This window comes from Micrasema longulum, unplaced genomic scaffold (assembly GCF_059751315.1).
Source record: "Micrasema longulum isolate JH-2025_06_02 unplaced genomic scaffold, ASM5975131v1 h1tg001802l, whole genome shotgun sequence".
In the NCBI taxonomy this organism is placed as follows: domain Eukaryota; kingdom Metazoa; phylum Arthropoda; class Insecta; order Trichoptera; family Brachycentridae; genus Micrasema; species Micrasema longulum.
Genome location: NW_028278976.1, coordinates 1,000,950 through 1,024,472, shown reverse-complemented (window position 1 = coordinate 1,024,472; position 23,523 = coordinate 1,000,950). Strand labels below are relative to the sequence as shown.

The 23,523-nt window shown below is 33.2% G+C and overlaps 1 protein-coding gene across 2 annotated transcripts in view; it reads right to left on the bottom strand.

The window, feature by feature from the left end:
* Asap (ArfGAP domain of ASAP) overlaps positions 1 to 23,523 on the bottom strand; it is a 143,726-nt gene that overhangs the window by 85,999 nt on the left and 34,204 nt on the right. For both annotated transcript variants that reach the window (XM_088237901.1, XM_088237902.1), the window contains exon 2: positions 14,660 to 14,732. In XM_088237901.1, the coding sequence (XP_088094027.1) occupies positions 14,660 to 14,732 (73 nt within the window). The remainder of the gene's footprint in view (positions 1 to 14,659; positions 14,733 to 23,523) is intronic.

Below are 23,523 nucleotides of genomic sequence, written 5' to 3'. Positions count from 1 at the left end.
TGTATGTACCTACAAACCTACAACTTTTCCACTGTTTCAAATAGTCAATGGGTAGAAATAAGTTTTGATGAAGACTAAAACACTGCATTGTCTCCATAAAATTTATAATAAAAAATGTATAGTGGTCGTAAATTGGATGAGTGTTTCCCCATTTGTTGCAAAATGTGCGCACGTTCGCACGTGTGACGTGTGAAGTGTGAAGGTGAAGCGGTGACCATCTGTTCCCGTTCTATTTCGGTACACTTCAGGACCTATCCCACATTGCTAGAAGGCCTTCATACGTAAGGTGAACCGGAGATTACAAAAATAAACACATTATCAAAAACTTAATACATTATGTCGGCTATAATCTTGTAACCACGTTAGATGGAGACAGCTAACCGGAAAACACTCCATAATGTATTCATGTAAAAATGCTCTTGCATTTTGTATAGATTTTAGATTTTCTGGATATACATGCATTTATTTATTTATGTAATTCACATAAACACCCGAAGGGCTTTTACAAGTATGGTGCATAGATAAAATATATAAAGTAAGAACCAAAATATAGCATTTGGTACGTTCAAATACAAATTCCTACATATAACTAGAGATGCAAGGCGGTAAAATTACCCCAGTATTTTACGGTAATTTTACCAGATTTTGGTAAAATACGGTATTTTACGGTAATTTTCGGTAAAAAACGAATAAGCGCCCTCGCCCTCCCCTACTCCTACCTAACCATAAACACAATTACCCCCTCCTCTATACTTATCGACACCCATTATTATGTTCACTGTTCCTTTTACATTTGTATGTTTGATTATCATATAACCCTGAAGAGGGCAACGTGCAGTTGGCGAAACTAGTCAGTTGTGACAATAAAGAAGTGTATAATAAAATAAAGTTATTATATTTATTTATGCCTCTAAAATATAACAATGAACCACAAAGATCCAAAATATGTAAATAAATTATTTCAATTGTGTATCAAATAGTTAATTAAACTAATTACAAATATAAATGTTCGTTAAACTTATTCCTCTATATACCTATTAAAAAATATATCGAGTGAAACATTTAAATCGAAATTTTATTTTTTGTAAACCCTCTAAATAAATGTGTTTCTATGGCGAATATTATTTTTTATGTGGATATATTGTATTTCAATATTGTATTAATATTGTAAAAGTTTTACAAAAATACCTACGAGAAATTCCAAGGAAATAGCAAAAGAAATCACAATAAAAAGAGATAAGCCGTTCCCTGTTAACATTCCTACACCGTATAACACAAGAAAAAAAGCAAGTGGGATTTTTTAAAGATAGCGTAATCTTACTTGAGTTAGTGAAACAGTTTTACTTAGTAAGTTATATTTTAGGATTATTTTTATAATATGGACATGCTATTTTGACTGTCTAATAATTCCATCGCAAGTATTAATTCGTTTCTTTTAAAATAGGGTTTTTAAAAAAAAAAAAACCTTTTTTAATTAAAACTACAAAAATAAAGCAATAACTGTCATAAATGCACCATTTTTTAAATAAATATTTTCACTCTAATGATTTCTCCAAATATTTAAATTTTTGGACCACTTTCTTTTAGTCGTTAATAACTATGTGAGAAAATGGGAAACAAGTCGTGGGAGAGCGGAATTCGAATCTCGGACCCCCTTATCCGGAGTCCGTCTTATTAGCTACGGGACCACAATCTGTCTATTATGAGAACAAAAAAAAACTTTATTTTATATTTATAACGTAAAAAAAATACGTTAAGCTTAAGGGTCAAAAGATTTTTTTATGGATGTTTATGTATGGTAACCGTAAGTGAATACAAAAATATAATTAATTCAATATAAAATACAGGCTTTCCAGTTAAATTATGCGCTGAAGGATTGAATGTGATTGGACAGTGATTAATAGACGGATATTATTTTGGCAATGATATACATAATTATTACGTGTGACGTAACAGAAAATCTTAAATTAACAAAATTAACTTAATTAAAAATCTGAAATAATAAAAAATTTCCATCATCATTCGTATCATCCGTACACAATAAACAATATATCTAGATATGTTTTTTTAATATGAAGGTGAGATAATTCAGATGCCAGTCCAGGGACTGCAAAATATATAAGAGTATTAATAAATTTTTAGATGAACGCGTTATGCCAACCATGTCGGAAATGGACCTCTCTTTCATGGGAAGCAAAATCGCTGGCCATAGACCGCGAGTCGGATATTTTCAACTGAAAAAATTATGGTTTAATAATGAAATGTTATTTGATTGATGTTTTTATCAATATCAACTCCCGAGAATGTATATTTATTTCATTCATAAGATATAAACGAATTCGTTTGGTATTGAAAATTGATTATGTACGTTCCGATTTACTACTGCTTAAATTTACTACATACCCACTCAAATAAATAACAGAGGGAAAAACAGTTGTTGTTATTCTAGTGAATAAGTATTTTTAAATAATTTCTTGTGATACCATTGAGAACTTGTATGTAGAATCTGTTTACAAACGCGAAGAAATATAACGGATAAAGTAAAAGGACTAATACGGACTTTGTGAAGCAGCAGGATACACGCAGTCGGCGAAATTCACAGTGCTATTGATTTTCCCCACAAAGGCTGCTGCTGGCCTCCCCTCTCCTCCCCCGTCCCGTACCTACCCCACACGGGAGGTTCTCCCGGTACCTAGAACCGCCATCCATCCCTAGCCTTGCACCCGCGCCACGCGGGAATAAATTATTCGCTATTTATTTTTCCGTCAGGTTCGTAAACATCGAGATTGTACGAAAATCTTTTAAGATACATACACATACTACCGAGCAAAACGCTTTGGATTTTGCGTAAAATATATGGAATACCTTGGAAAGCTGTACGCGAAGGTAAAACAAACTTTGTGTAGGTTAGAATCTCCACTTTACACCAATTTACACCTTTATCTTGGGGGAATATTAAAGGAGTTAACTATAGGAAACATTTTTTGTAAAATTAGAATGTGATGTATAATACTTATACGAGTACGTAGCTAATCCGTTTCGAAGCGGATTATTATTAATATTATTTATCGAACCGGCATTAATTCTGCGGAATAACATTATTGAATATATTAAATTGAACAATTTGTTTTAAGACCACATGAATTTATTTGAAGTATTACTAGTTTCGGAAAGCGTAGATCTTTTTATCTACCGGTAGAGTTAGAGTTTATGTGGTGGGCAAACTGTATTAATACATTTATCATCAGACAACAATAAAAAAGGGACATAGGACACAAGTACTTATAATTAAAATTATAAATATAATCATACATCCCGAATATCATTTACATTTAAAATGAATGGTAAAACATTAATAAAATCTTTTAAATAAAATACGTGCTAGAAGCCGGCATAAACTGGCTAGCGATTGTTGTTGGTTGCATTTTTGCTTAAAATGACGATATCTAAACAAGTGCAAAGGGAAGTACCTAATCATTAGTTTCTACCAGTGGCGAACGGTGACTTTTTATATAAGTAAGCTATATTTTTTTTCATAATTTGTACCTGCACGTACGAGTAATAAAGTATGTACGCGGCTTCTTTTTCTGTGGTTTCGTGTGAATACAACATCCTCTCTCCGCTTCAGCTACTGACAACAGAAGACGGAGTACCTACTTTTAAAAAAAAAAAAAAATTATTACCAATAATCCACCGATTAAGTTTAAACAACAATAAATCACTTTTCGATATATGCAAGTATATACTCCATTGTTTTAATACAATACGTATATGCAAAAGTTAAAGAATGACATTCATTAGATATGTTCCCAATAATATTGCAACAAAAATGTGCACCGCCACGTGATTGCCACCGTCCGCTCCAAAATGAAGAATGCCAAAAATTGACCGAGCGGAGCGCCACTAACATTAAATTGAGACGGGCGGACGAAAGAATTAATGTCATATGTCAACTGTATACCAGCAAAGGAAAATGTTCCATAAAAAATAATGTTCAAAATGCTATTCTCCAGATAGAGAAGCTTCAATTAGTATATGTAATCTGCGAGCTTAGTTAAGGGGGAAAAAACAGCGACTGGGTTTTGATATGTTAAAATAAAGTATACATTTTGCATGCAGAAATATGCTGAAATAATCGGCCAGTTTCATTCCCCCGCTGGAAACGGGCTGGGTACGCTTATAAATGTTTATATTTATTTTTTGAGGAAAATATAAACGGTTGCTTTAATTTTGGTAAATATAATTTATTTTATTTATTTTTCCACAGTTAAAACTACTATAAAACATTATTATCGATAGTCAAATATAATGGTAAGCTGCGCATAATAGCTTATATGGACGATTCGCCCCTGGTTTCCACTCATACTAATGCTAACGAAGATATAAGCCGGTTCTAGAGGAAATAGGGATGCCACTGTGGAAAATAATGTATAAATGAAATATCTTCGAGTAAAAGTAGGTAAGTACACGCCTAAATTGAAATAAAGTCGCGGCGCAGGTGGTTAGACGGCCGACTGTGAAACTGGCGTCGCGGGTTCGATTCCCGCCAGTTGCAAGATAAAAATTCATGAAAGATTTTTTTCTTAATTGGTCTGGGTGTTGTAGTGAATTTTTCGTTATTCCTTTATAAAAATAAATAGATACCTACATGTTAATGTATAAACGTAATTTTTTTTAAAAAGTAAAAGCTGTATGAGTTGTGCTAAATAAGTTAGATTCCAAAATAAAATTGATAAATTGCTCGAAATATCTTCCAAAAGTCTGATTAATAAATTCACATACCAAAGCATTCTCACTTATTTGCTAGGGTATTTTAGAAAAAAATACACGTCGCATTCATTGAACAAAAGGCTATGAAACATAGGTACATTGAAAACCCCGCAAAGTTTGGTGAGTAAAATGACTACAAAAGAATGTAATATTATGGAGGTTCGTCCGATCCCCTTTCCTGGAGGTTCGATGGGGGGGGGGAAGGGGAGAGGAGAGGAGGGGGAAGTTCTGCTGACGAGACAGCCAATTATATTCACATCAAAGGGCAGCTAATCATTCTTCTACGTCACTCAAAGATCGACCGATAGAAAAGTTTATTCAACCTCAAAACTAAACTGGCTCATCCTGATTCGGTCGTTAAATAAAAATAAACCAATAAATTATTTAGTAGAAAGGAAGTCCCATTGTAAGGGATAGAAAATCCTTAAAAGCAAAGCTGTCTAACGCAAAAATAAAAATGCAATACACTTAATGCAACGATTCTGAAATTATATTTATTTTTACTGGATGAATTCGACTATAACAGCAATATAAAAAGTACTTATTTCACGATGGACAGTTTTATATTTAATATTTCTTCGCTGTTACGTATTTTAAAAAGCAGCAAAAAATCGAATGGGAAGATTGCCAGGAAGGGGGGAGGGTAGCAAACATTAGTCGACTGCTTGCGAGTTGCCAGAAGCGAAAGTAGTCTGAATAGTGTAGGTGGATGAGCAGGGTTATCGTCCCTTTATACTCTCTAGATCTAGATTGATAAAATATGGAGTGGATTGAATGAGCCTAACCTAAGGAGGAAAATGCTTTATGAGACATGCATTGCAATATACATAGATAATCAAAAAATAATGCATTGTATTCCGAATGTCATATAAGAACATAAATATTAAGCTGTGTGTGTAGATCTAAAATACGCATGTACTTGTTGATATAATATAGATACTTAACTTCAATATTGTTGTGGGTTTTGACTATAGAAACATTTTTAGAAATCAGATTGACTCACCATTGCAATAGTTTAAAAAATATCGGTTAAACTGATGAGTTTGATAACCATTATCGACAAATTCAATACAGCGTGTGAGATAAATTGGGTTAGTTGCTAGGAAAATAATAATACTAAACAAGGAAAAAAACTAGCAATTAATCAACAGGAAAAACGCTATAACGACCATTGAGGTATATATCTAGAGTAAGCATGAGCGTTCGAAATATGGCCCCTCAACCTGTGGCCAATTATGTTTGATAGAACGGATTTTATTTTGTTGCGAGCATTCCCGGCTACGTTTCTCCTTGCAATTACTAAAATGCCGATATGTACGCTAAGATACGGCAAAAATCGATCTGGAAAAGCGATGGTATATCCTTTCACCGGTAAGTAATGTTCTTATTTTAATCAATACTTGTTTAAAATAGCTATTTTAATGTCAAAAACGTCTAATTAATATGTTACCAATTCGTGAGTTTATCTTCTGTCTCTGCCCTGCTCAGTTATTCGGGAGTATAGTGAAACGACAAAACAAAGGTGACGCGTATGCGGAAGGGAGCGACATACTGAATAGAACTTCCGTCCGTGCTTTTTTCTGTACTACGTGTTTTGCTTGCCACAGTCGACGTGATATGACGTGACGAAACTTGCTCCCTCCGCTGATCATTCTCTTTCCTTTCCTCGAAGCCACAAAGGAAGCTAGTGTAAGTCCACTTTTAAAAAAATCACACCTAGATGGGGAAAAATCTTCACAACTTTTGCATTACTTTCAATCTTTTCATAGTATTAAAAATAGTAATAAAAAATAGTTTATAATAAAATAAAAGAATAATAAAAAACAACTACTTTGGAAATTACACTGCCTATGTTTTCCGCAAAGAGTGGAATACAAGCTCTCTTGGCTTATGTATATGTAAATCATCGAACAACTCTGCTCCGGAATATATAAAAGAACTATGCATTCCAAATAAACTAGCTGAAAAAAGTCTTACGCTTAGATCGGCTACATTTACGGCGATAGAAAAATTCATTAAACCTGCACGCAACCAACGCACTAAATTCGGTGAAGGCGGTTGTAGGCCCTGTGGCATAAGATGTTCTGCTAGGAGAGCGAAACTGTGGGAACAAAGTGATGAAAAGGAAGTAAATTTAAAACTCGTCTTTTCTCTAAATCATTTGAATAATTCTGTCCCGTGTAATCATAAAATGAACATTTTTGCGTAAATTTTACGTCAAGTTAAAATCAATAATCATAGAATCACATTATAAATCGCCCTTGAAGTATTATATTACGAATATGTCGCTATATAAGGTATCTAAAATAATAATAATATACCCAGGAAACTGCTCCGTTGAATGGGGCAGCACAATATTGTTCCTGTATAATTATGAACGTGGGGTGCACATTTCCGCTAACCATATTGAGAAAAAATTTTGATGAACAGCCTTTATGGTGCATATTAAATGCTATGGTCTTTGTATTTATTCATCCAACGATAATCGAATATTTATGTACGCAAATGGCGCTGTGCGTGCTAAAAGGTCAAGGTGTCTTTTCACCCGTGATATTTTGTTTATTGTTGGGGTACCGCGAGCACTGCAAACTGTGGCCACACCAGCCATCAACTCCTGGAATCGTTCTTAACCAGAACAGGTCGGCAACAGGTGGCAGGTACGTTAGTTATTAAATATGTAACTCGATTGTTCCACCGACGCCGACGGTCTTTATTGGAAGCGGTTTATAGTCACGCACAAAAAAATATACGCGCCCTACAAGAAATGTTTTTAAGTTGTGAATAATCAAGCTCAAGTCATATTAACAAACTATGGAAATGCTATTAAAGCTTGTAAATAAACACTAGTTTAAGAAGACTTTTTCGTTTACTCAATTTTTAAAATAATAACATAATACATACATGTTAGGCTTCATGTTACGTGTGACTAAGGAATTCAAAAACATAGGCACTTTGAAGTTGATGTATACTTCATTAGTGAGAAGCCAGTTAGAGTATAACTCTACAATATGGACTCCTTACTACAACTGTCACCAAAATTCTCTTGAAAGAGTCCAAAAAAAATTCTTACGGTATACAAATTTTAAACTTAGAATCAGTCATGAATTTTTAAATTACGATTTTTTACTAAAAACATTAAATTTGTTCAAACTTGTAAATTCAATATGGGATTGCCCTGAACTTTTTTTTTTGTTTTACTGTAGAATGTTTTATTATTTAAAATTTCTACTGAATATGCTGAATAATTTTTAGGTTATTTTTTAAATATAAATATTGTATAATTTTTGGTTTAATTTTTTTTTATAAATCTTGGGTATAAGGAAATTCATGTTTTAAAAAAATATATATTAAGCCAAATATGTTAATATTATAAATGTTTGTAAAAAGCAGATTTGCCATTTATGTTTATAAAATAAATAAATAAAATACATTTATTTTTAAAATAGAGGTAACTTATAGTGACATAACGACCCATGCCTGTGAACTTGATCCGGCTCGATAGAAAATCCGTACTGAGTAGGGGCAGTTGTAATGCAATTATAAATATACACATACATTATATATTTGAGCATCTCCATATTACTTTCAACAGTTATTTTACATTATATCACAGCGATACATTCTCATTCCAATTACTCAAACCAGATTTGTATTTTGAAAAGGATTCAGGCTCGAGTGTTGCCTGAAATATATTTTACGTAAAATCAATAAACTTATTCTTTCTTGTTTTCGATAAATCGGATCGGTTATATAAAATAACGGCAGTTTTTTTAATAGGATAAAAAAACAACTGAGGATAAATATTTAGAAACTGAACCCCTTTTATAAGACGACCGTAAATTGCTTAAAATAATTATTACAAAATGGGTTTTGCAAGTGATAACACATTATTGCAAAAATAAGTAGGTGCCAATATTTTTTTTCTTTTTAATTAGGCATTTGAATATAGAAGCCTCTAAGAATAAGAATAAAAGCTTTAAACTTTATTATCTAGTAGGTAAGACGTTCCTAAATCAAAATGAATAATGAAATTTAAAAAAAGTTATGTTTAGAATTTTACAAAAAACTTATACCTTTTTTATGAAATTTATGAATGAAAAAAATAAATAAAATGTCAAGATAAAGTTTAATTTACTTTCATATAACTTTGATTTATCTATCCTTACCTCTGTTTTGTATAAATACATTGAACTCCTTAATAAAAATACCAGTCTAGAAGATGTCGCGAAAGCGATGAAACCGGTCACTGGATATTCCAAATTTGTGGATTAAAGTACCACTCGTCTTTTATTTATATAATAAAAAGATAAAGTTAGATTCTATAATGGAAAAGTTCGAGTAAAATTAATTCATTCATTTCACTATCAAATAACTTTTGCTCTGACTTAACATAAGCCTTTTTTTACATTTGAATGTTCATTTCGGTGACGATCTAATTATGTGATAATTAATATTGACATCTAATGCAGCGGAGAAAAAAAATATTTTTGAGAAGAGGATATGGAACTCTAGGCATTTACAGGGCCTGTGACACGCCTATTGGCTTGTTTAAGTTATCACTATCACCATTCTGCGTATGTTTGAACAACCGTTGACTTTTGTAATAGCCGTAGGGGGTGGAATCCAACCTTGTCCACAAATATTTGGACAATTAAAAATATTGTTTATTAAAAATAATATTTGAAGCACTTACTTTACAAAGAAAAACAATTAAAATATTAATGTATTTGGTATAAAATTAGTTAGAAATACGAGTTAGATTATGTATAAAAAAAAACTGTTGAAAAAAAAAATGAAATGAGTAGTACTTAAGTTTTGTTTTCAACTTTTGCCTTATTGATGGTGTTTTTTTACGGTAGATGGGAAAAGTTTCACAGTACCCATTATTAACGACGTCTGTACACAACAACTCAATGAGTAATGAAGAAATTCTTTTTAATTGAAACACAAGATATATACCATTTTAGATTACTAAATTCATAGAAGCCGAGTGGACAGTAAGGCCCGTTCATTATGAACGTTTCCTACAAACAAATCAACGGACAGACCGCCCTGTCTAGACAAACCCATTCCTAGTACCTACCCCCGAGAGGGGAGGAAAATTACTTCCCCTCTAGTAAGCATAAGGAAACGAGAATGCATAGACAATACTGTGAATGTGTCGCTAGTACTGGAGAACTATTAAATATGATTTTATAGATGGTTATGTTAAACTTGAATTAGGCAAATAATTATTAGCAGCTTAATTATAAAACAAAATAAAATCCAAATATTATTTTTTGAACTCCACCATAGACTGAACTGATCAATACTTAGTTTATCTGCGGCTAACATTTATTTACATACAAATAGGTTCTGAATTAACAAATTAATAATGTGAATCGTCAATCACAGTGTACTGAAATCGATACATATAATTCAAGTTTTCTTCCCTGTACGGTAGGGGGCTGTCGGGCAGGCATTGTTCCCTACCAGATATAAGCACCTTATAGTACTTTAGGAAGTTGAATTTCATCCGATAGCATCGCTAACATCGAATTATCGATGCGGTATTGCTGCAAATTCTTCATAGTTCTGGACTTAAAGTTGACATTGTCTGCCTCCATCGCACGAGGCATGGTCATACCTGCGTTCATCTGCACATAAATATCGTGGGCATACAAGAGAAATTCACCAAGTGACAAAATCAATAATGTTCAGAGGAACCATTTTAGTGTTTTTCTAGAGTTCAATTGCTTCTCAAAGATCAGGTTTTTCAAGTAGGTGGTTGGTAATTATACATTATATGTACGGTACCTTCAACTTTAATGTAAAGTATAAACGTATTTCAAAAACGATATCGCTTTTAAATTAAAAAAAAAAAACTCAGTCAATTTTGCCTGTAAAATTTGTTATGAAATTTTGCTGATAATCATTTTTGTTTCGTTCATTGAGGGGGATAGTATTTTATTTTAGAACTATAAAATAAGTTTCTATGATTTTTCAATATTTATAAAGGTTAAATAAACACAGAAATGCAAAATAAATGAAAAAGAACAAATAATGAAGAAGTGTTACGTAATAATCTAAAGAATAATTTTATTAATTATTTAAAAAAAAAAAAAACATATCTGTCAAATAAACGTATACTAACTTACTAATTACTAACTACTAACTCTAACTTACTCTTCACTGGTGACATCTACCTACAAGTAAAATTGACTAACTGTTACTTGGTCAATCCTTTGGATTTGGATTGGAGTGACTATGTGTGTTGGTCAGTTTTATTTGTCGAAAATCTGTGAGCTTCTATCAAATGGTCACATATTTTAAAAACTAATTTTTTTTTGGAGTGTCATATCGACTTGGCATTTTTACCAGTCAAGAATTATGCTAATACGATATCTAAAAGTCAATAATCTCAATTTTGTCATTTTTGCAAATGGTCACTTTTACTTGTATAACCACGATATGTAGAGGATTTAGGCATAACATCACTTCCATTGCTGTTGTTGGAGTAGAGCATATTGCTCCAGTGACAATGCTGGAGGACATTATTTGCAGACAGTGAATGCACCGCTGCATAACTTTTGTTGGGCTTTTTTGTGCCAAGCTATGCATCCATAGGTGACAACAGGTCTTACTATGGCTGCATATATCTGAAGTGCAGCTTTTGGTATAAGGCTCCATTTTTTGCTCAACATGCGGCAACCAGTGTCCAGTATTTTGGCCTTTCTGATCACATTTTGTATATGTAAATTCCAAGTTAGTCTTCGATCTAAGATTATTCCCAAATATTTAACATCCTCGTGAAGAGTTTATGGTCTTATCAAAAATAGTAGGGGGCTCAAGAGCAGCTAACTGCCTCCGGTTGGTGAAAGGGACGATAATTTTTTTGTCGGCATTGACAGAAAGTTTCGTATTTTCACACCAGCTTCTGATCTTTTTCAAGGGCATCTACATGAGACTTGATATGAGTACTCGGGCATTTACCCACAATCGAGACAATCAGCAGATCCTTGAGTCACAAACTGTGCATTATTGAGCTCACACAATAGATCGTCAACCACAATGGACCATTCACGTGGCGATAGAACACCTTCTCGAGGACAGCCCCTTGTTAGCGATACCTCTATGGTGGTATCTAGAAGTGTCGTCCTGACCGTTCTATTCGATAGCATTGACTCAATCCATTTTACAGTGGTCGAATCAACGCCTCGTTTCGTCATTCTATTAGTAATTACTTCAGTTGAGGTATTATCAGTGTCCAAAATGGCACAAAGGGCAACTTCTTTGTCATCAAGTGCCTTCTCAACTCTGTCAGTTAATGCAAGTAGTGCAGTCTCTGCGGACTTGCTTTTTTTATAGACATGTTGATTAACGTGAAGAAGTGCTACTTTAAGAGTGGTCTCTGGCATGTAAATATAAACCAAATTCTCCATTATTTTAAGAAGGGAAGAAGTGAAACTGATCGGTATGTAGGACTTATTCTGAGACTTGTCTCTATCTTGAGTCTCGGGGATAAAGGCTACCCGGACTTTGGTCCAGCTGTTTGGTATATAGCCCCATGCATAGCTAGCCCTAAAAAGTTTTACTATTATAGGTAGGATGACGTCTAATCGCTCGTTGTAAAAGAGCAGAGAAGATGCTATCCTCTCCCCCAGTTTTGAATGGCATAAAATTGTTGATTGCCCACTTCACCCGGGGTGGTCGAAAGACAAGAGATGCTCTTCTCCAGTCCTCAATCGCCGGCCTTTCAAAATTCCTCGGCCAGATATATATCAAGATACGCTCTGATTGGTGTACCAATGCAGTGCCCTATGGAAAGGGAATGATGACGATGATGAGTATTAGTCATAATAAAATGTACATTGTAGATATTGGAGTGAATGGCATAAATACATACATATAAAGTTCTCGTATAACGTCATACACACTCTGTGTTTGTGTTTGTGTTTACCCTGTGGTTGTGTTGCATGTTCGTAATATAGGAACTTCCGGTATACATTGCGGGGAAAATACCTCAACGTCGATTATACTCCAAGCACTTACATATACTATTATAGTATGAATGGGTACCTGCATTTTGCCACGCGATACAATCAACTCAAGGACACTGCAGTACGTCAGGTAAAATCTCGGTAAAAATTCTCATACGCTACTTAAGAATATTTTACTTTATTCGATTGAGCATATCGCGGCGATAACGAAATAAAATAAAATCACTACACGTACGATTATTAATCGATTTCTCTGTTGAAATCATTTCCTGACTTCCTCCGAGAATGGACACCAGGGGTGATATTTTGAATCTTTTCTACCCCCTAGAGTGATTAATTTACGGATTTTTGTTTTTTGCGTGCGTTTACATTTTGCTTCATATCTGGCCACACTGATGATTAAACGTCAAATAAATATGAACGCGTGTAATCAAACATGATAATTTTCATTAAGAACATAATTCCGACCTTAAGCATTCCTCGAAACACTTGATTAAGTTGAATTGACCAAACCGCGTTGGTTTTTTTTCCGTTTTTTAAGCAGTTTTATACATCATTTGACGTTTATCATCAGTGTGGCCATTATAAAAAGCAAAGTGTTGTCGTATTAAAAAAAACCCCTAAAATTAACCACTCTCTAGGGGGTAGAGAGGATTTAAAATACCACCACTGACCGATAATCCGAAGGGGAACAGGTCCAAGTCACGGAACGAGCTGTTTTTTTTTTTTCATAAACATTGTTATTAAAAAAATATAGTTTTTTTTTTTTAAATCAAACTAACGCAAATACTACTGAATAAACGTACGTGCAACTTTTAGAAGTATACGAGAGTAGAATCGTTGTGAAGTATATTAATTATGAAAAATATAATCTGTAATCTGTACCTTAAAGGATCAAACACGGGAGTCACATTGAACGAAACGTTTATAAAACAAGTTTTCGTGATAGTGCAATTTCAAAATCATCGTAACTTTTTAATCAAATGAGATAATTTCAAAATATAAAGAACTTCCCATGTAAAATTATTATTCTTTTGATAATAATAGTACATATAAAAATAGCGTATCTGGGACTACTAATGTTATATGCATTAAAACAAAGTGGACTACTGATTTTTATTTCAACTTAAAAAAGCATTTACATGACGAATGATACTTACGTATAAAAATAGCTTATTGCGACAATTTCTGCATTTTTAACTTTAAAACGGCAAAGGGTGGATGTCCGTGTTTTATCCTCTATATTTAGGTACAGATATTATTGTGTGATTGACAAATTCGTTTCAAAGCAGAAACATGTGTCACAAATCACGAATAACACTGGGCAACAAAGAAAATATTTTTTTGTTACAGAAAGAAAAATGTGTGATTCTGATATTTTTTTCTCCTGAATTCAAATATTATATCGGTTTTTCCCCGTCGCGCAAGGTTTCCAAGAAACGGGCATTAATAATTTTTAACACTTTTAAACTTTCTGCATTCTTAACTGCTCGATATTCAAATATTCGAACTTAGCCCAGAAACTGTGAGTAACGTTTTTGGACGCTTTGCAAGCTGCATTCTCTAGTGGATTCAATAGTTCCTCAAACTTTTGAACATGCATTAGTGATCGTATGACCCACAAATATTCCTTCTATAATTTTTGCATCAAAAATTTTAGGAAACTTCTGTTTGGGGTACATGAAACCGTAGTTTTGTCTATGGCTTTGAAGGAATTATGTGGGTGATAGAGAAATTTCGAATGCATATAAAACACGATAAAAATACTGCATTAAGTGCGTGAGACAAAAATCACGTGGACCATAAATATTCATTTGTTTATTTTTGATTTTCATACCTACTACCTATTCTCCTATGGCTCTTAAGTCAAATAATGGTTGTTTTAATGTAGATAAACTCGTGAAACTTACAATTTCCGGAATTGTGAATAGCTTTGATAGCTTTTTTCATCTTCATCAGCCCATCTCGATCGAAATCCAGAGTCTAAAACAAAAAAAATATAAAAACGTTAATCATCTAGTACACTCGAAAGACAATTCAGCAAACCTATCTAGTTTATAATGCATCATAATAATATGTAAGAGACGATAAAATAAAAAGTAAAATTACAAAATAGCAAACACAACTATATTGGGTATCACCAAGAACGCCCCCCGCCCCATTAATAAAGAATATGATACTCGTAGAAATATAACACAGAGATTAGAGATACGTGATGAGAATATCAACCTTCAGTATTGATGGGTGGATGTCGTTATCTGATATATAATATGTCACATGGCACCGGGCACCGGGCACCACTATAGCGGCTACGAAAATCTACCGATTATTATAATGTTGATCGTTCATCTGGTTGGAATCAGATCAATCAGATTTCAAGTTTACTGTTTAGGATTTGGAGTTTATTATAGGTACTTTCTACACATTTACTATCGATACACTTCGATTGTAAAAAACTAAAATAATTTAATAAGTATGCCAAAATCGATCCGCTTTCGGTCTAACCTAGTTAACCCGGTTACGACTCCGAATAGCATTTATAGGCAAATTAACCAGATGTGCCGATTAACTATGGAAACCGATTCATCCACATCGCCGATTAAAGTATTTACCATTACATATTATTTTTTTAATATTTTTATTAATTAATATATTTCATAAATGGTACATGTTTATTTTATTTTATACAAACCTAGTAAATGTTATAACCGTAACTCTAAAAAATAGAGACTAACTCTTGTGCTTGGAGAGTGACTTACACTGTTATAGTTATTTATTTATTAGATTTATTATATAAATAAAACACGAGTGATACTTTAATCCACAAATTTGGAATATCCAGTGACAGGTTTCATCGCTTTCGCGACATCTTCGAGACTGGTATCTTTATTAAAAAGTTAAATGTATTTATACAGAACAGAGGTGAGGATACATAATTCAAAGTTATATGTAAGTAAATTAAAGTGTGGACCACACTCACGAAGGATGGGACACCAACAATAAAATAAAATACTTAAACTCATTAAAATAACATTATATCCATTCATTAGTTAACCCATAGAAAATTTGTCGATAATGATCCTTAAGATAAAAATAACTTTATTTAATTTACTTACATATAACTTTGAATTATGTATCCTCACCTCTGTTCTGTATAAATACATTTAACTTTTTAATAAAGATACCAGTCTCGAAGATGTCGCGAAAGCGATGAAACCGGTCACTGGATATTCCAAATTTGTGGATTAAAGTATCACTCGTGTTTTATTTATATAATAAATTACAATGAACTTCCATCAAGAATTTTCACTTACAAACTTAAATGTTTTATTTATTAGAATTTATATGATTTTAGGGTATAAAAGGAAAAACAGAAAATAATAATACATTCATACTAATTAAAATTGAATGCAGTTTTTACACTTGTTCAAAAAATTTCTTACAATTTACTTTGAATTTATTTATTGATATATTAGTTTTAATACTTTTTACTTCAATAGGGAGATTATTGTAATTTTTTACACCTTTAAAAACAAAGCTATTTTGACCATGACTTGTGTGGAATTTAGAGATTTTAATATTATTTTGGTATCTGAGTGACTTATTCTTCTCAAATTCATTTATTTTTTCTTCTTTGTACATTTGTACAGTGGAATTTATTTTATAAATAGTGTCTACTGTATGAACTTTAAATAGTTTATATAGAATTTAATATTACATTTTTGGAGATCGGAATTTAACGAGAATTAAATATAAATCTATGTACTATTGGATATGGAAAATAAGAAGAGAGGAAAAGTGAGAAATGACAACTTTAAGACTACAGCCATTGACCCATTTCACATGTATCTTGCCAATCCACCCGTCCCGGTAAAACCAGGGTGGGTGGATTTTGTTTATTACTTTCTTTTTTAATTTTATTTCTTCAGTTTTTACTCGCGAGTGTAAATTTTACTAAAGAAAATCTAGTGGAGATTAATCGGCCTCATGGTGTACTCGATTCGCGCGTGTACCTACTATTTTTTTAATGAATTATTATACGATAGAAGTCAATCCATCCCGTATTATTTTATCGGGCCGGATGAATTTTCGCTGTGGTGTGAAAACGGCCATCAGCATTCGGTCGATAGACTCGAGAAGTAAGTAAAAACAAAAATACTAACAACGTTTAGATTGAGGACGAGCAGAACTGTCGGCGTTCCTCGTAAACCGCAAATACATACCCAGATATACATACCGCTAGGTACAACAGTCGATACGATACCGCAAAAGAGAGCAGTGAAACTTTAAAATTCCCAAACATCTTTTCTGTGAATAGAAACTTTTGCGGTTTTCGAACAGTGGGTACTTCTCTCTGGTATGTAACGGCAGAGAGTAAAATAGAAGCGGGAATTTGGAGTTGTTCGAGAGTAGTGTACCGAAAGAGAAGTGCGCCTTAAAAATATTCGGAATAACTGAAATCTTCTGCAGTACCTAAGGCGAACATGGTTGAGAATTTTTCGAATTAAACGATAAAAGTTTCGAGGAATTTTCCTATGGACGTAAGTTTTATTTGAAATTCCAGCGCAATAAATTCACATAATACGCAACTAATCAATTGAGAATCATATTTTTATATAACTTCCAAAAGAAGTGTTCTCAGTGCCTGCATAAAATACCCAGTCAATTCGAAGTACAGAAGACTATTTATTTATTTATTTAAACTCCTTGTAGGCTTTTACAAGTTTTACACATATATATATATATATAAAACAGACATGTATTTTACACAAAAATAGCAAAAAATTAAACTGAAGTAATAAGAATAAGACACAAAAATATATAAAAACTAATCTTACATATCGTCGCTTGAGCGGCAACATGACCAATCTCATGTTTTTACTAGATTGAGATAAGTATGTAAAAGGCTTTGTAGCCTTCTGAATCGACCTGCATACTCAGTTTTGACAAACTCCCACTAGAGGCGCCGCAAATCAACTCATATTAACATGACATATCAAAATTTTCTAGACAACATAAAGTATATCTTATTCAGTTTTTTGTCTTTCCTGTAAAGTGCAAAAAAATGAGATAGGTCATGTTGCCGCTTAAGTGACGATATAGTACACACATACATATATTCCAGTAGAGAGAACCGAAGTTCATATTTTCCCATCGGTTGTATTAAAAGAATCTTAAAATTAGAAGAAGTTAGAAAAATAATAATTCAGAATACAGATATAAGTTAATAAAATGTATACAATTTAAAACAACATACCTAGTATTATCTAAGTATTCAAATTTGGAGATAATAAATTGATACACCGCCTTTTAAAATTCAAAGGTGTTTTATTAAATATATCTATATTATTTGCGTATTTATTTCCAAACGCATGAATTCTCCTTATTGGCGAGTGTGCACTTGTGCACTGTAGGTTGTTGTAGATACATTTATACCCATATAGAAGAGTTTATTAAATCGAGTAATCCGGCCGGACACTCGCAAGTTAATTAGTTTTATCAGTTCGGAACAGTCAAATATTGAATTCTTTATTTTATTTAAAATATTATTTAATTTTCTTCTAGTTTCTAATGTATGTAAATTTAAATATTTATTTTTTATGTATAATTAATATGTTCAACTGTAATGCCTAATTTAAAATTAACGAAACGTAAATAATTATATTGAATTCTTTCGATATTATTTATACAGGGTGTTCATTAAACCCTGTCACATCCAAAACCACGATGATCAGTATGAGCAAGAAGACATATTGGCACATGAAAGGAAATTTTTAGAATGAATAAAATTTAAAAAAATATAATATCAGAAAAGGGAAATGGTTTCTGACTTCTGCAAGGGAGAAACAAGGAAGGGGGGGGGGGTCTGATACGCCAAAAAATGCGCGGCCGCGCTCCCCTCTGCAGAAGTAAGCAACCATTTGTTTTGTTAAATTTTTTATTTTTTTTAATTTCTAAATATTTTTTTATATATGCTAATATGTCTTCTTGTCCATACTGATCATCGTGGTTTCGAAAGTGACAGGGTTTAATGAACACCATGTATGCACTTTATAATATGGTGACAATATAACCAAGTTGTATTCAAGTTGGCTCCGTACTAAAACAACATGATTTGATGTATTTATAAGTGCTAGTGGCCCAAGTGAAAAACTTTTATGCGATAAGCCGAGAAAAGCTTTCCGTGTCTGTCCTGTAATTAGAGGACACCGTAGTGAGTGGGCCACGAACGCGGACGCTAGACGGCCGCGGCCGGAAGAGGAGACACGAGACATTCCGGGGACTTAAATAGAAGGGAAGTAAGACATTCCGATGTTGAGAGTGGATAGAAAGCACGCGATGTAGATACAATACTCGTCGAGTACGCCTCGAGTCTCGCAGCTCTTCGAGGGAACATTAAATAAATAACCCGCATTCTGAACAAATTTTTACGCAATGCCACAGTTAATTATCGTGAATATTTTACACACCAGTGACAACGACTCGAGATACTCAGGGTACGAGAAGTGAATCAGCGTTGTGTTTATAATAACAGCTGACTACTGACTAGTTGTGCGTTGTGCCATACATAAAAAAATAATGATAAAAACATTCATTGATGACAATGTGGTATTAGGCAGCGCGCAACGTAATGAGTAATGATATCTCCAGATGTACACTAAAATACCAGAGTACATTCATAATACTATTAATCATCATCACTTCTCTTTCCACACCCTGTGATGTATAGGGCACTGTATTGGGAAACCGAATTTAGCGTAGTTTGATCATCGGTTACAAGAAGGTACGGTGATCAGTCTTACCTTTCAGTAGCTCAATCACAAATAACTATCGACGTGTTTAAAAACATGCTAAGCATTTGAGCGATCACAATAAACAATAACGCACATGCTTAAGGTATCGCAGTCATAAGTCAACGAGTGTGTCGGTTTATTTTTTGTTTTCCTCGTAAATAAATTCAGTTTATTAGCGAAAAATCGGCGTTTACTATAAAAAACAATACAATGTATCGTCTGACTAACTTGCAAAACTCCAAACTCAAAAAATACTAATTTTACAGGAGGGTGAAAAAACAGTATGATATCAAAAAAAAAAATTTTTTTATTATCCTTTAAAATCGGTATTTTTGGAGATTGGAGTTTTGATAGTTAGACAGACGATATTGCATTTGCAAAATAGTAAGGAGTTTCTAATATAAAAAAGCTAAAATTAAATTACAATTACTATGGCGACTGCTTTTCTTGGCATTTGGCTTGCCAACCGCCGGCTAAATGCAATAAATAATAAATAAATAAATAAAAATAGCTATTTTGGAATATTTTCCACATTGACACCGGTGAAATTCAAATATGTGATTGCGCAGCAGGATTAAACGTCGCGAAACGTAAATATTTTGACTTTTAATATTAGGTGTTCACGGATGTTCCATTGTGATCGCGAATACGATAAACAACCATGGTGAGAAATTGTTATCAGGTCGCTTATTAGCATGTCGATTATTTGCGATTGAGCCACAGATGCCAGTAGAGGAACAATGAAATATTGCGGTCCACACTTTTTAAATCAATATTTCACGTCCACCTTCCCTGGCAGGAAATTAACCCAGAACCTCGAGAATGGTAGGCGAGCGCGAAAACCACTGCATAACGAGGCGCACTTACCTCCGGTCGATCTCCTTATTCGGGACTTTTACCTGCGAGCAACCTTCGAGTCGAAAACACTCGTCCAGGGTTCTGTTTCTATTTAAACACACAACATAACTCTTCATCTGCCTGGACAGAGATACAATAATTATTACTCCAGATAAAACCAATAAAATAAATTTTCTACTTTAAAACAAAAACTAACCTCACTGGGCATAACCCGTATCGAGGCATTCATGTACATTATTTTTATGTTATGTTCTATTACATAATAAATATATATATTATAATAAATAACAATGTATGGATATAAACATAAATTATAAATAGCAGCATGCAATAATAATTCCGAGTTCAAATAGACTACTGTCGGGGGGGTGACCATCTCGAGGCAGTTCTCGGGACCCAAATCCAGAAGCCATTTTTTAACAAATAATTTGAATTTCTGTTTATTTATATTTAATTTTGAATCAAGAGGTATAGTGAATGTATTTTTTTTCTACTGAATGTATTGTTTATTTATGCTAATAAAGGTTTTTTAAAAAAAAAAAAAAAGTGTTGTAAATTTTTGGAGCAAGGTAGATATGACTCCTCTGACCAAACGATGTTGCCATTTTAGAAGGCACTTGTTTTATAGACTATATTATATTTACACCCACCATTTTTATGTATGTAAACGAGAAGTGCCCTAGCGTACAGTTGCCTGACGTCCAGAACACCTACTTGTTTAAACACCTCCGTTGTGGGTGTTCTGATAGGGACCCCGAGTAAAACCTTGAGTACATACTTTTGTTCTATTTCCAAGGTATGCATAGCACTTTTGCTGGCTCCACCCCATGCAATTATTCCGTAATTTATAATGGTTTGACACACTGAGTAGTATACATGATTTAAAGTATTTTTGTCAAGAATGTTTTAATGTTTACTAAAATAATGCAATAATAATATTGTGTGAGCAGTAGACACTTATTTTAAAACTACTCAGCGTCAAAACGATTATAAATGCACTAGAAGTTTGATCTTTCATTTCAATACCCGGGCTCGAGCGTCTTCTGGTGAATGCGATTTCCGCCGTAAAGGAAGTGGATAGACTCGACTGTTTCCTGCTCCGGTTCCCATTTCCTTGACAGGCATTCAGCCCACTGACAGCGAACAGCGAGACGAGGAGGGGATGCGGATTGTTGACGACTTCGTTATTCAACAGTAATTACATATTACGATATTTATATTTATTAAGTCACTAACATACGAGTACCGCAAACCGGAGTGATTTTGCGCTGCCTACTTTGCACCAAATCTAGACTTTGTTGTAAATATACTCTATATGGGAAACTGCAAAAATACGTACCCTGGGCCCCGATTACAATGGGAAGTAAACATGTTTCTTCAATTTTATCTACAAAGTAAAATTAAGTATTCTGTATGAAATGCAGAATATGCATGCATTTTTTTATTTTAAACATGTTCAATTTTAGGTAACCGATTAAGATACTTTAAATGTTCATGCAAATATACTCATTTTCGTAAACACATATCGATTTTTATTTATAGACAGTCGAAGATAGCTCGGTTAACTTATCATTGTAATCGGGGCCATGGTAGGAAAAATATTATTTATTTTAAGTTGAATATGCACATTGAACTTAAAAGAAATAGTCATTTGGCTACTGGTTTTGTTGATCTTCCCATAAATTATTTCGAATCGGCTGGTGGTCCTGTGGCTAGTGTCACGGACTCACGGACTTAAGAATGCAAATATTTTTGTTTTAAATAAAAAATAGTGATACACAGCGGCGGTTTTTTATTTAACCCCCTCTAATGCCTATTCTTCAAAATTGACTGGAACCGCATATACTCTTAAGTAAGTTGAAAATGCGGGAATCACATACAATTTTGGGATAATAATTTGCTTTAGCATAAATGCATATTTTTGTATAACGAAGAAATAAAAATAAGTTGAACAAAATATAAACAAACTATCTCTATTCAGAAAAAAAATAAAGGAGAAATTCGATATCGTTTGTGAAAAAGCACACGAAATTTACTCAACTTTAGTACGGTCCGACGTATGTCCAATCTGCCAAAAGTTTAGATGAAGCCTTTAGAGATAAGGGGAGCGACACATTTTTTACTTAATTTTATATTTTACCGCGGTAAATGGTCCATAATAACTGGATGTTGAGATATTGTTGTGTAAGAGGCGCGGATCACCAAAAAAGACGACATCTGTTTTATGGCTATGTGCGGAAGATAATTTAATAATTTGTTGATGTCAGAAATAATGTTAAGTCGAAATATTGTACTTCCGATGTCTACATGTCTGTTCTAAACAAGATGTATTTTAAGGGGTCATGCTATTAACAAAATAAAATAAGTGTATTTATATCGTCGGTTTAACTTGTTCAGCCTTAAACTTACCTTTGTTCAGGGGAGAGTAAAAACAGTTTTTACTTCAGTAGCGAAGGTTTTTTTCGATACATTTAAAAAATAATGTAACGCTGCATGAATATACAAGTTTTACGCACATAGAGATTATTTGAAGTACTAATAGTAAACGCCAAATATAATTTATTCACCATCTGTGGACTTATGAGTTTTACAAGTTAAGTTGTGAATTTCTCTAAACAGAAGAATATGGATTTATTTATTTATTATTAACGGACATTGTCTATGTATACAATTTATGGGGTTTTAATATTACAATAAAAGAATAGTTTAAAACATTGAGAAAAAAAGAAGAAAAGAAGCATTGACAAACATAACGGACATCAAGACAAGATTTGGACTATTTATTTAGTGCTCGTTTAAATCGTTGTAAACTTAAACCAAAAAAGTCCAGATCTTGTCTTGAGTTAACAATACGACAAAGATGGGTCATTGGAGAATTAAGGCCCTAGTTTTTTCTATGCTGATCGATGAACAGTACTTCATTGTTTCTCAACCCACGAGTCGGAATATTGAATTTTACTTGTCCCAGTAATGATGGAACATCGATTATACCATTTAGTACGCCGAACATAAATATGGAATCAATATTAGTTCTACGTTTTTGTAGACAAAAAGTTTACACGGATGTCAACTACCTTTAGGCAGAATGGTGAATTTTACACCATGTGTTAAATGATCATTTA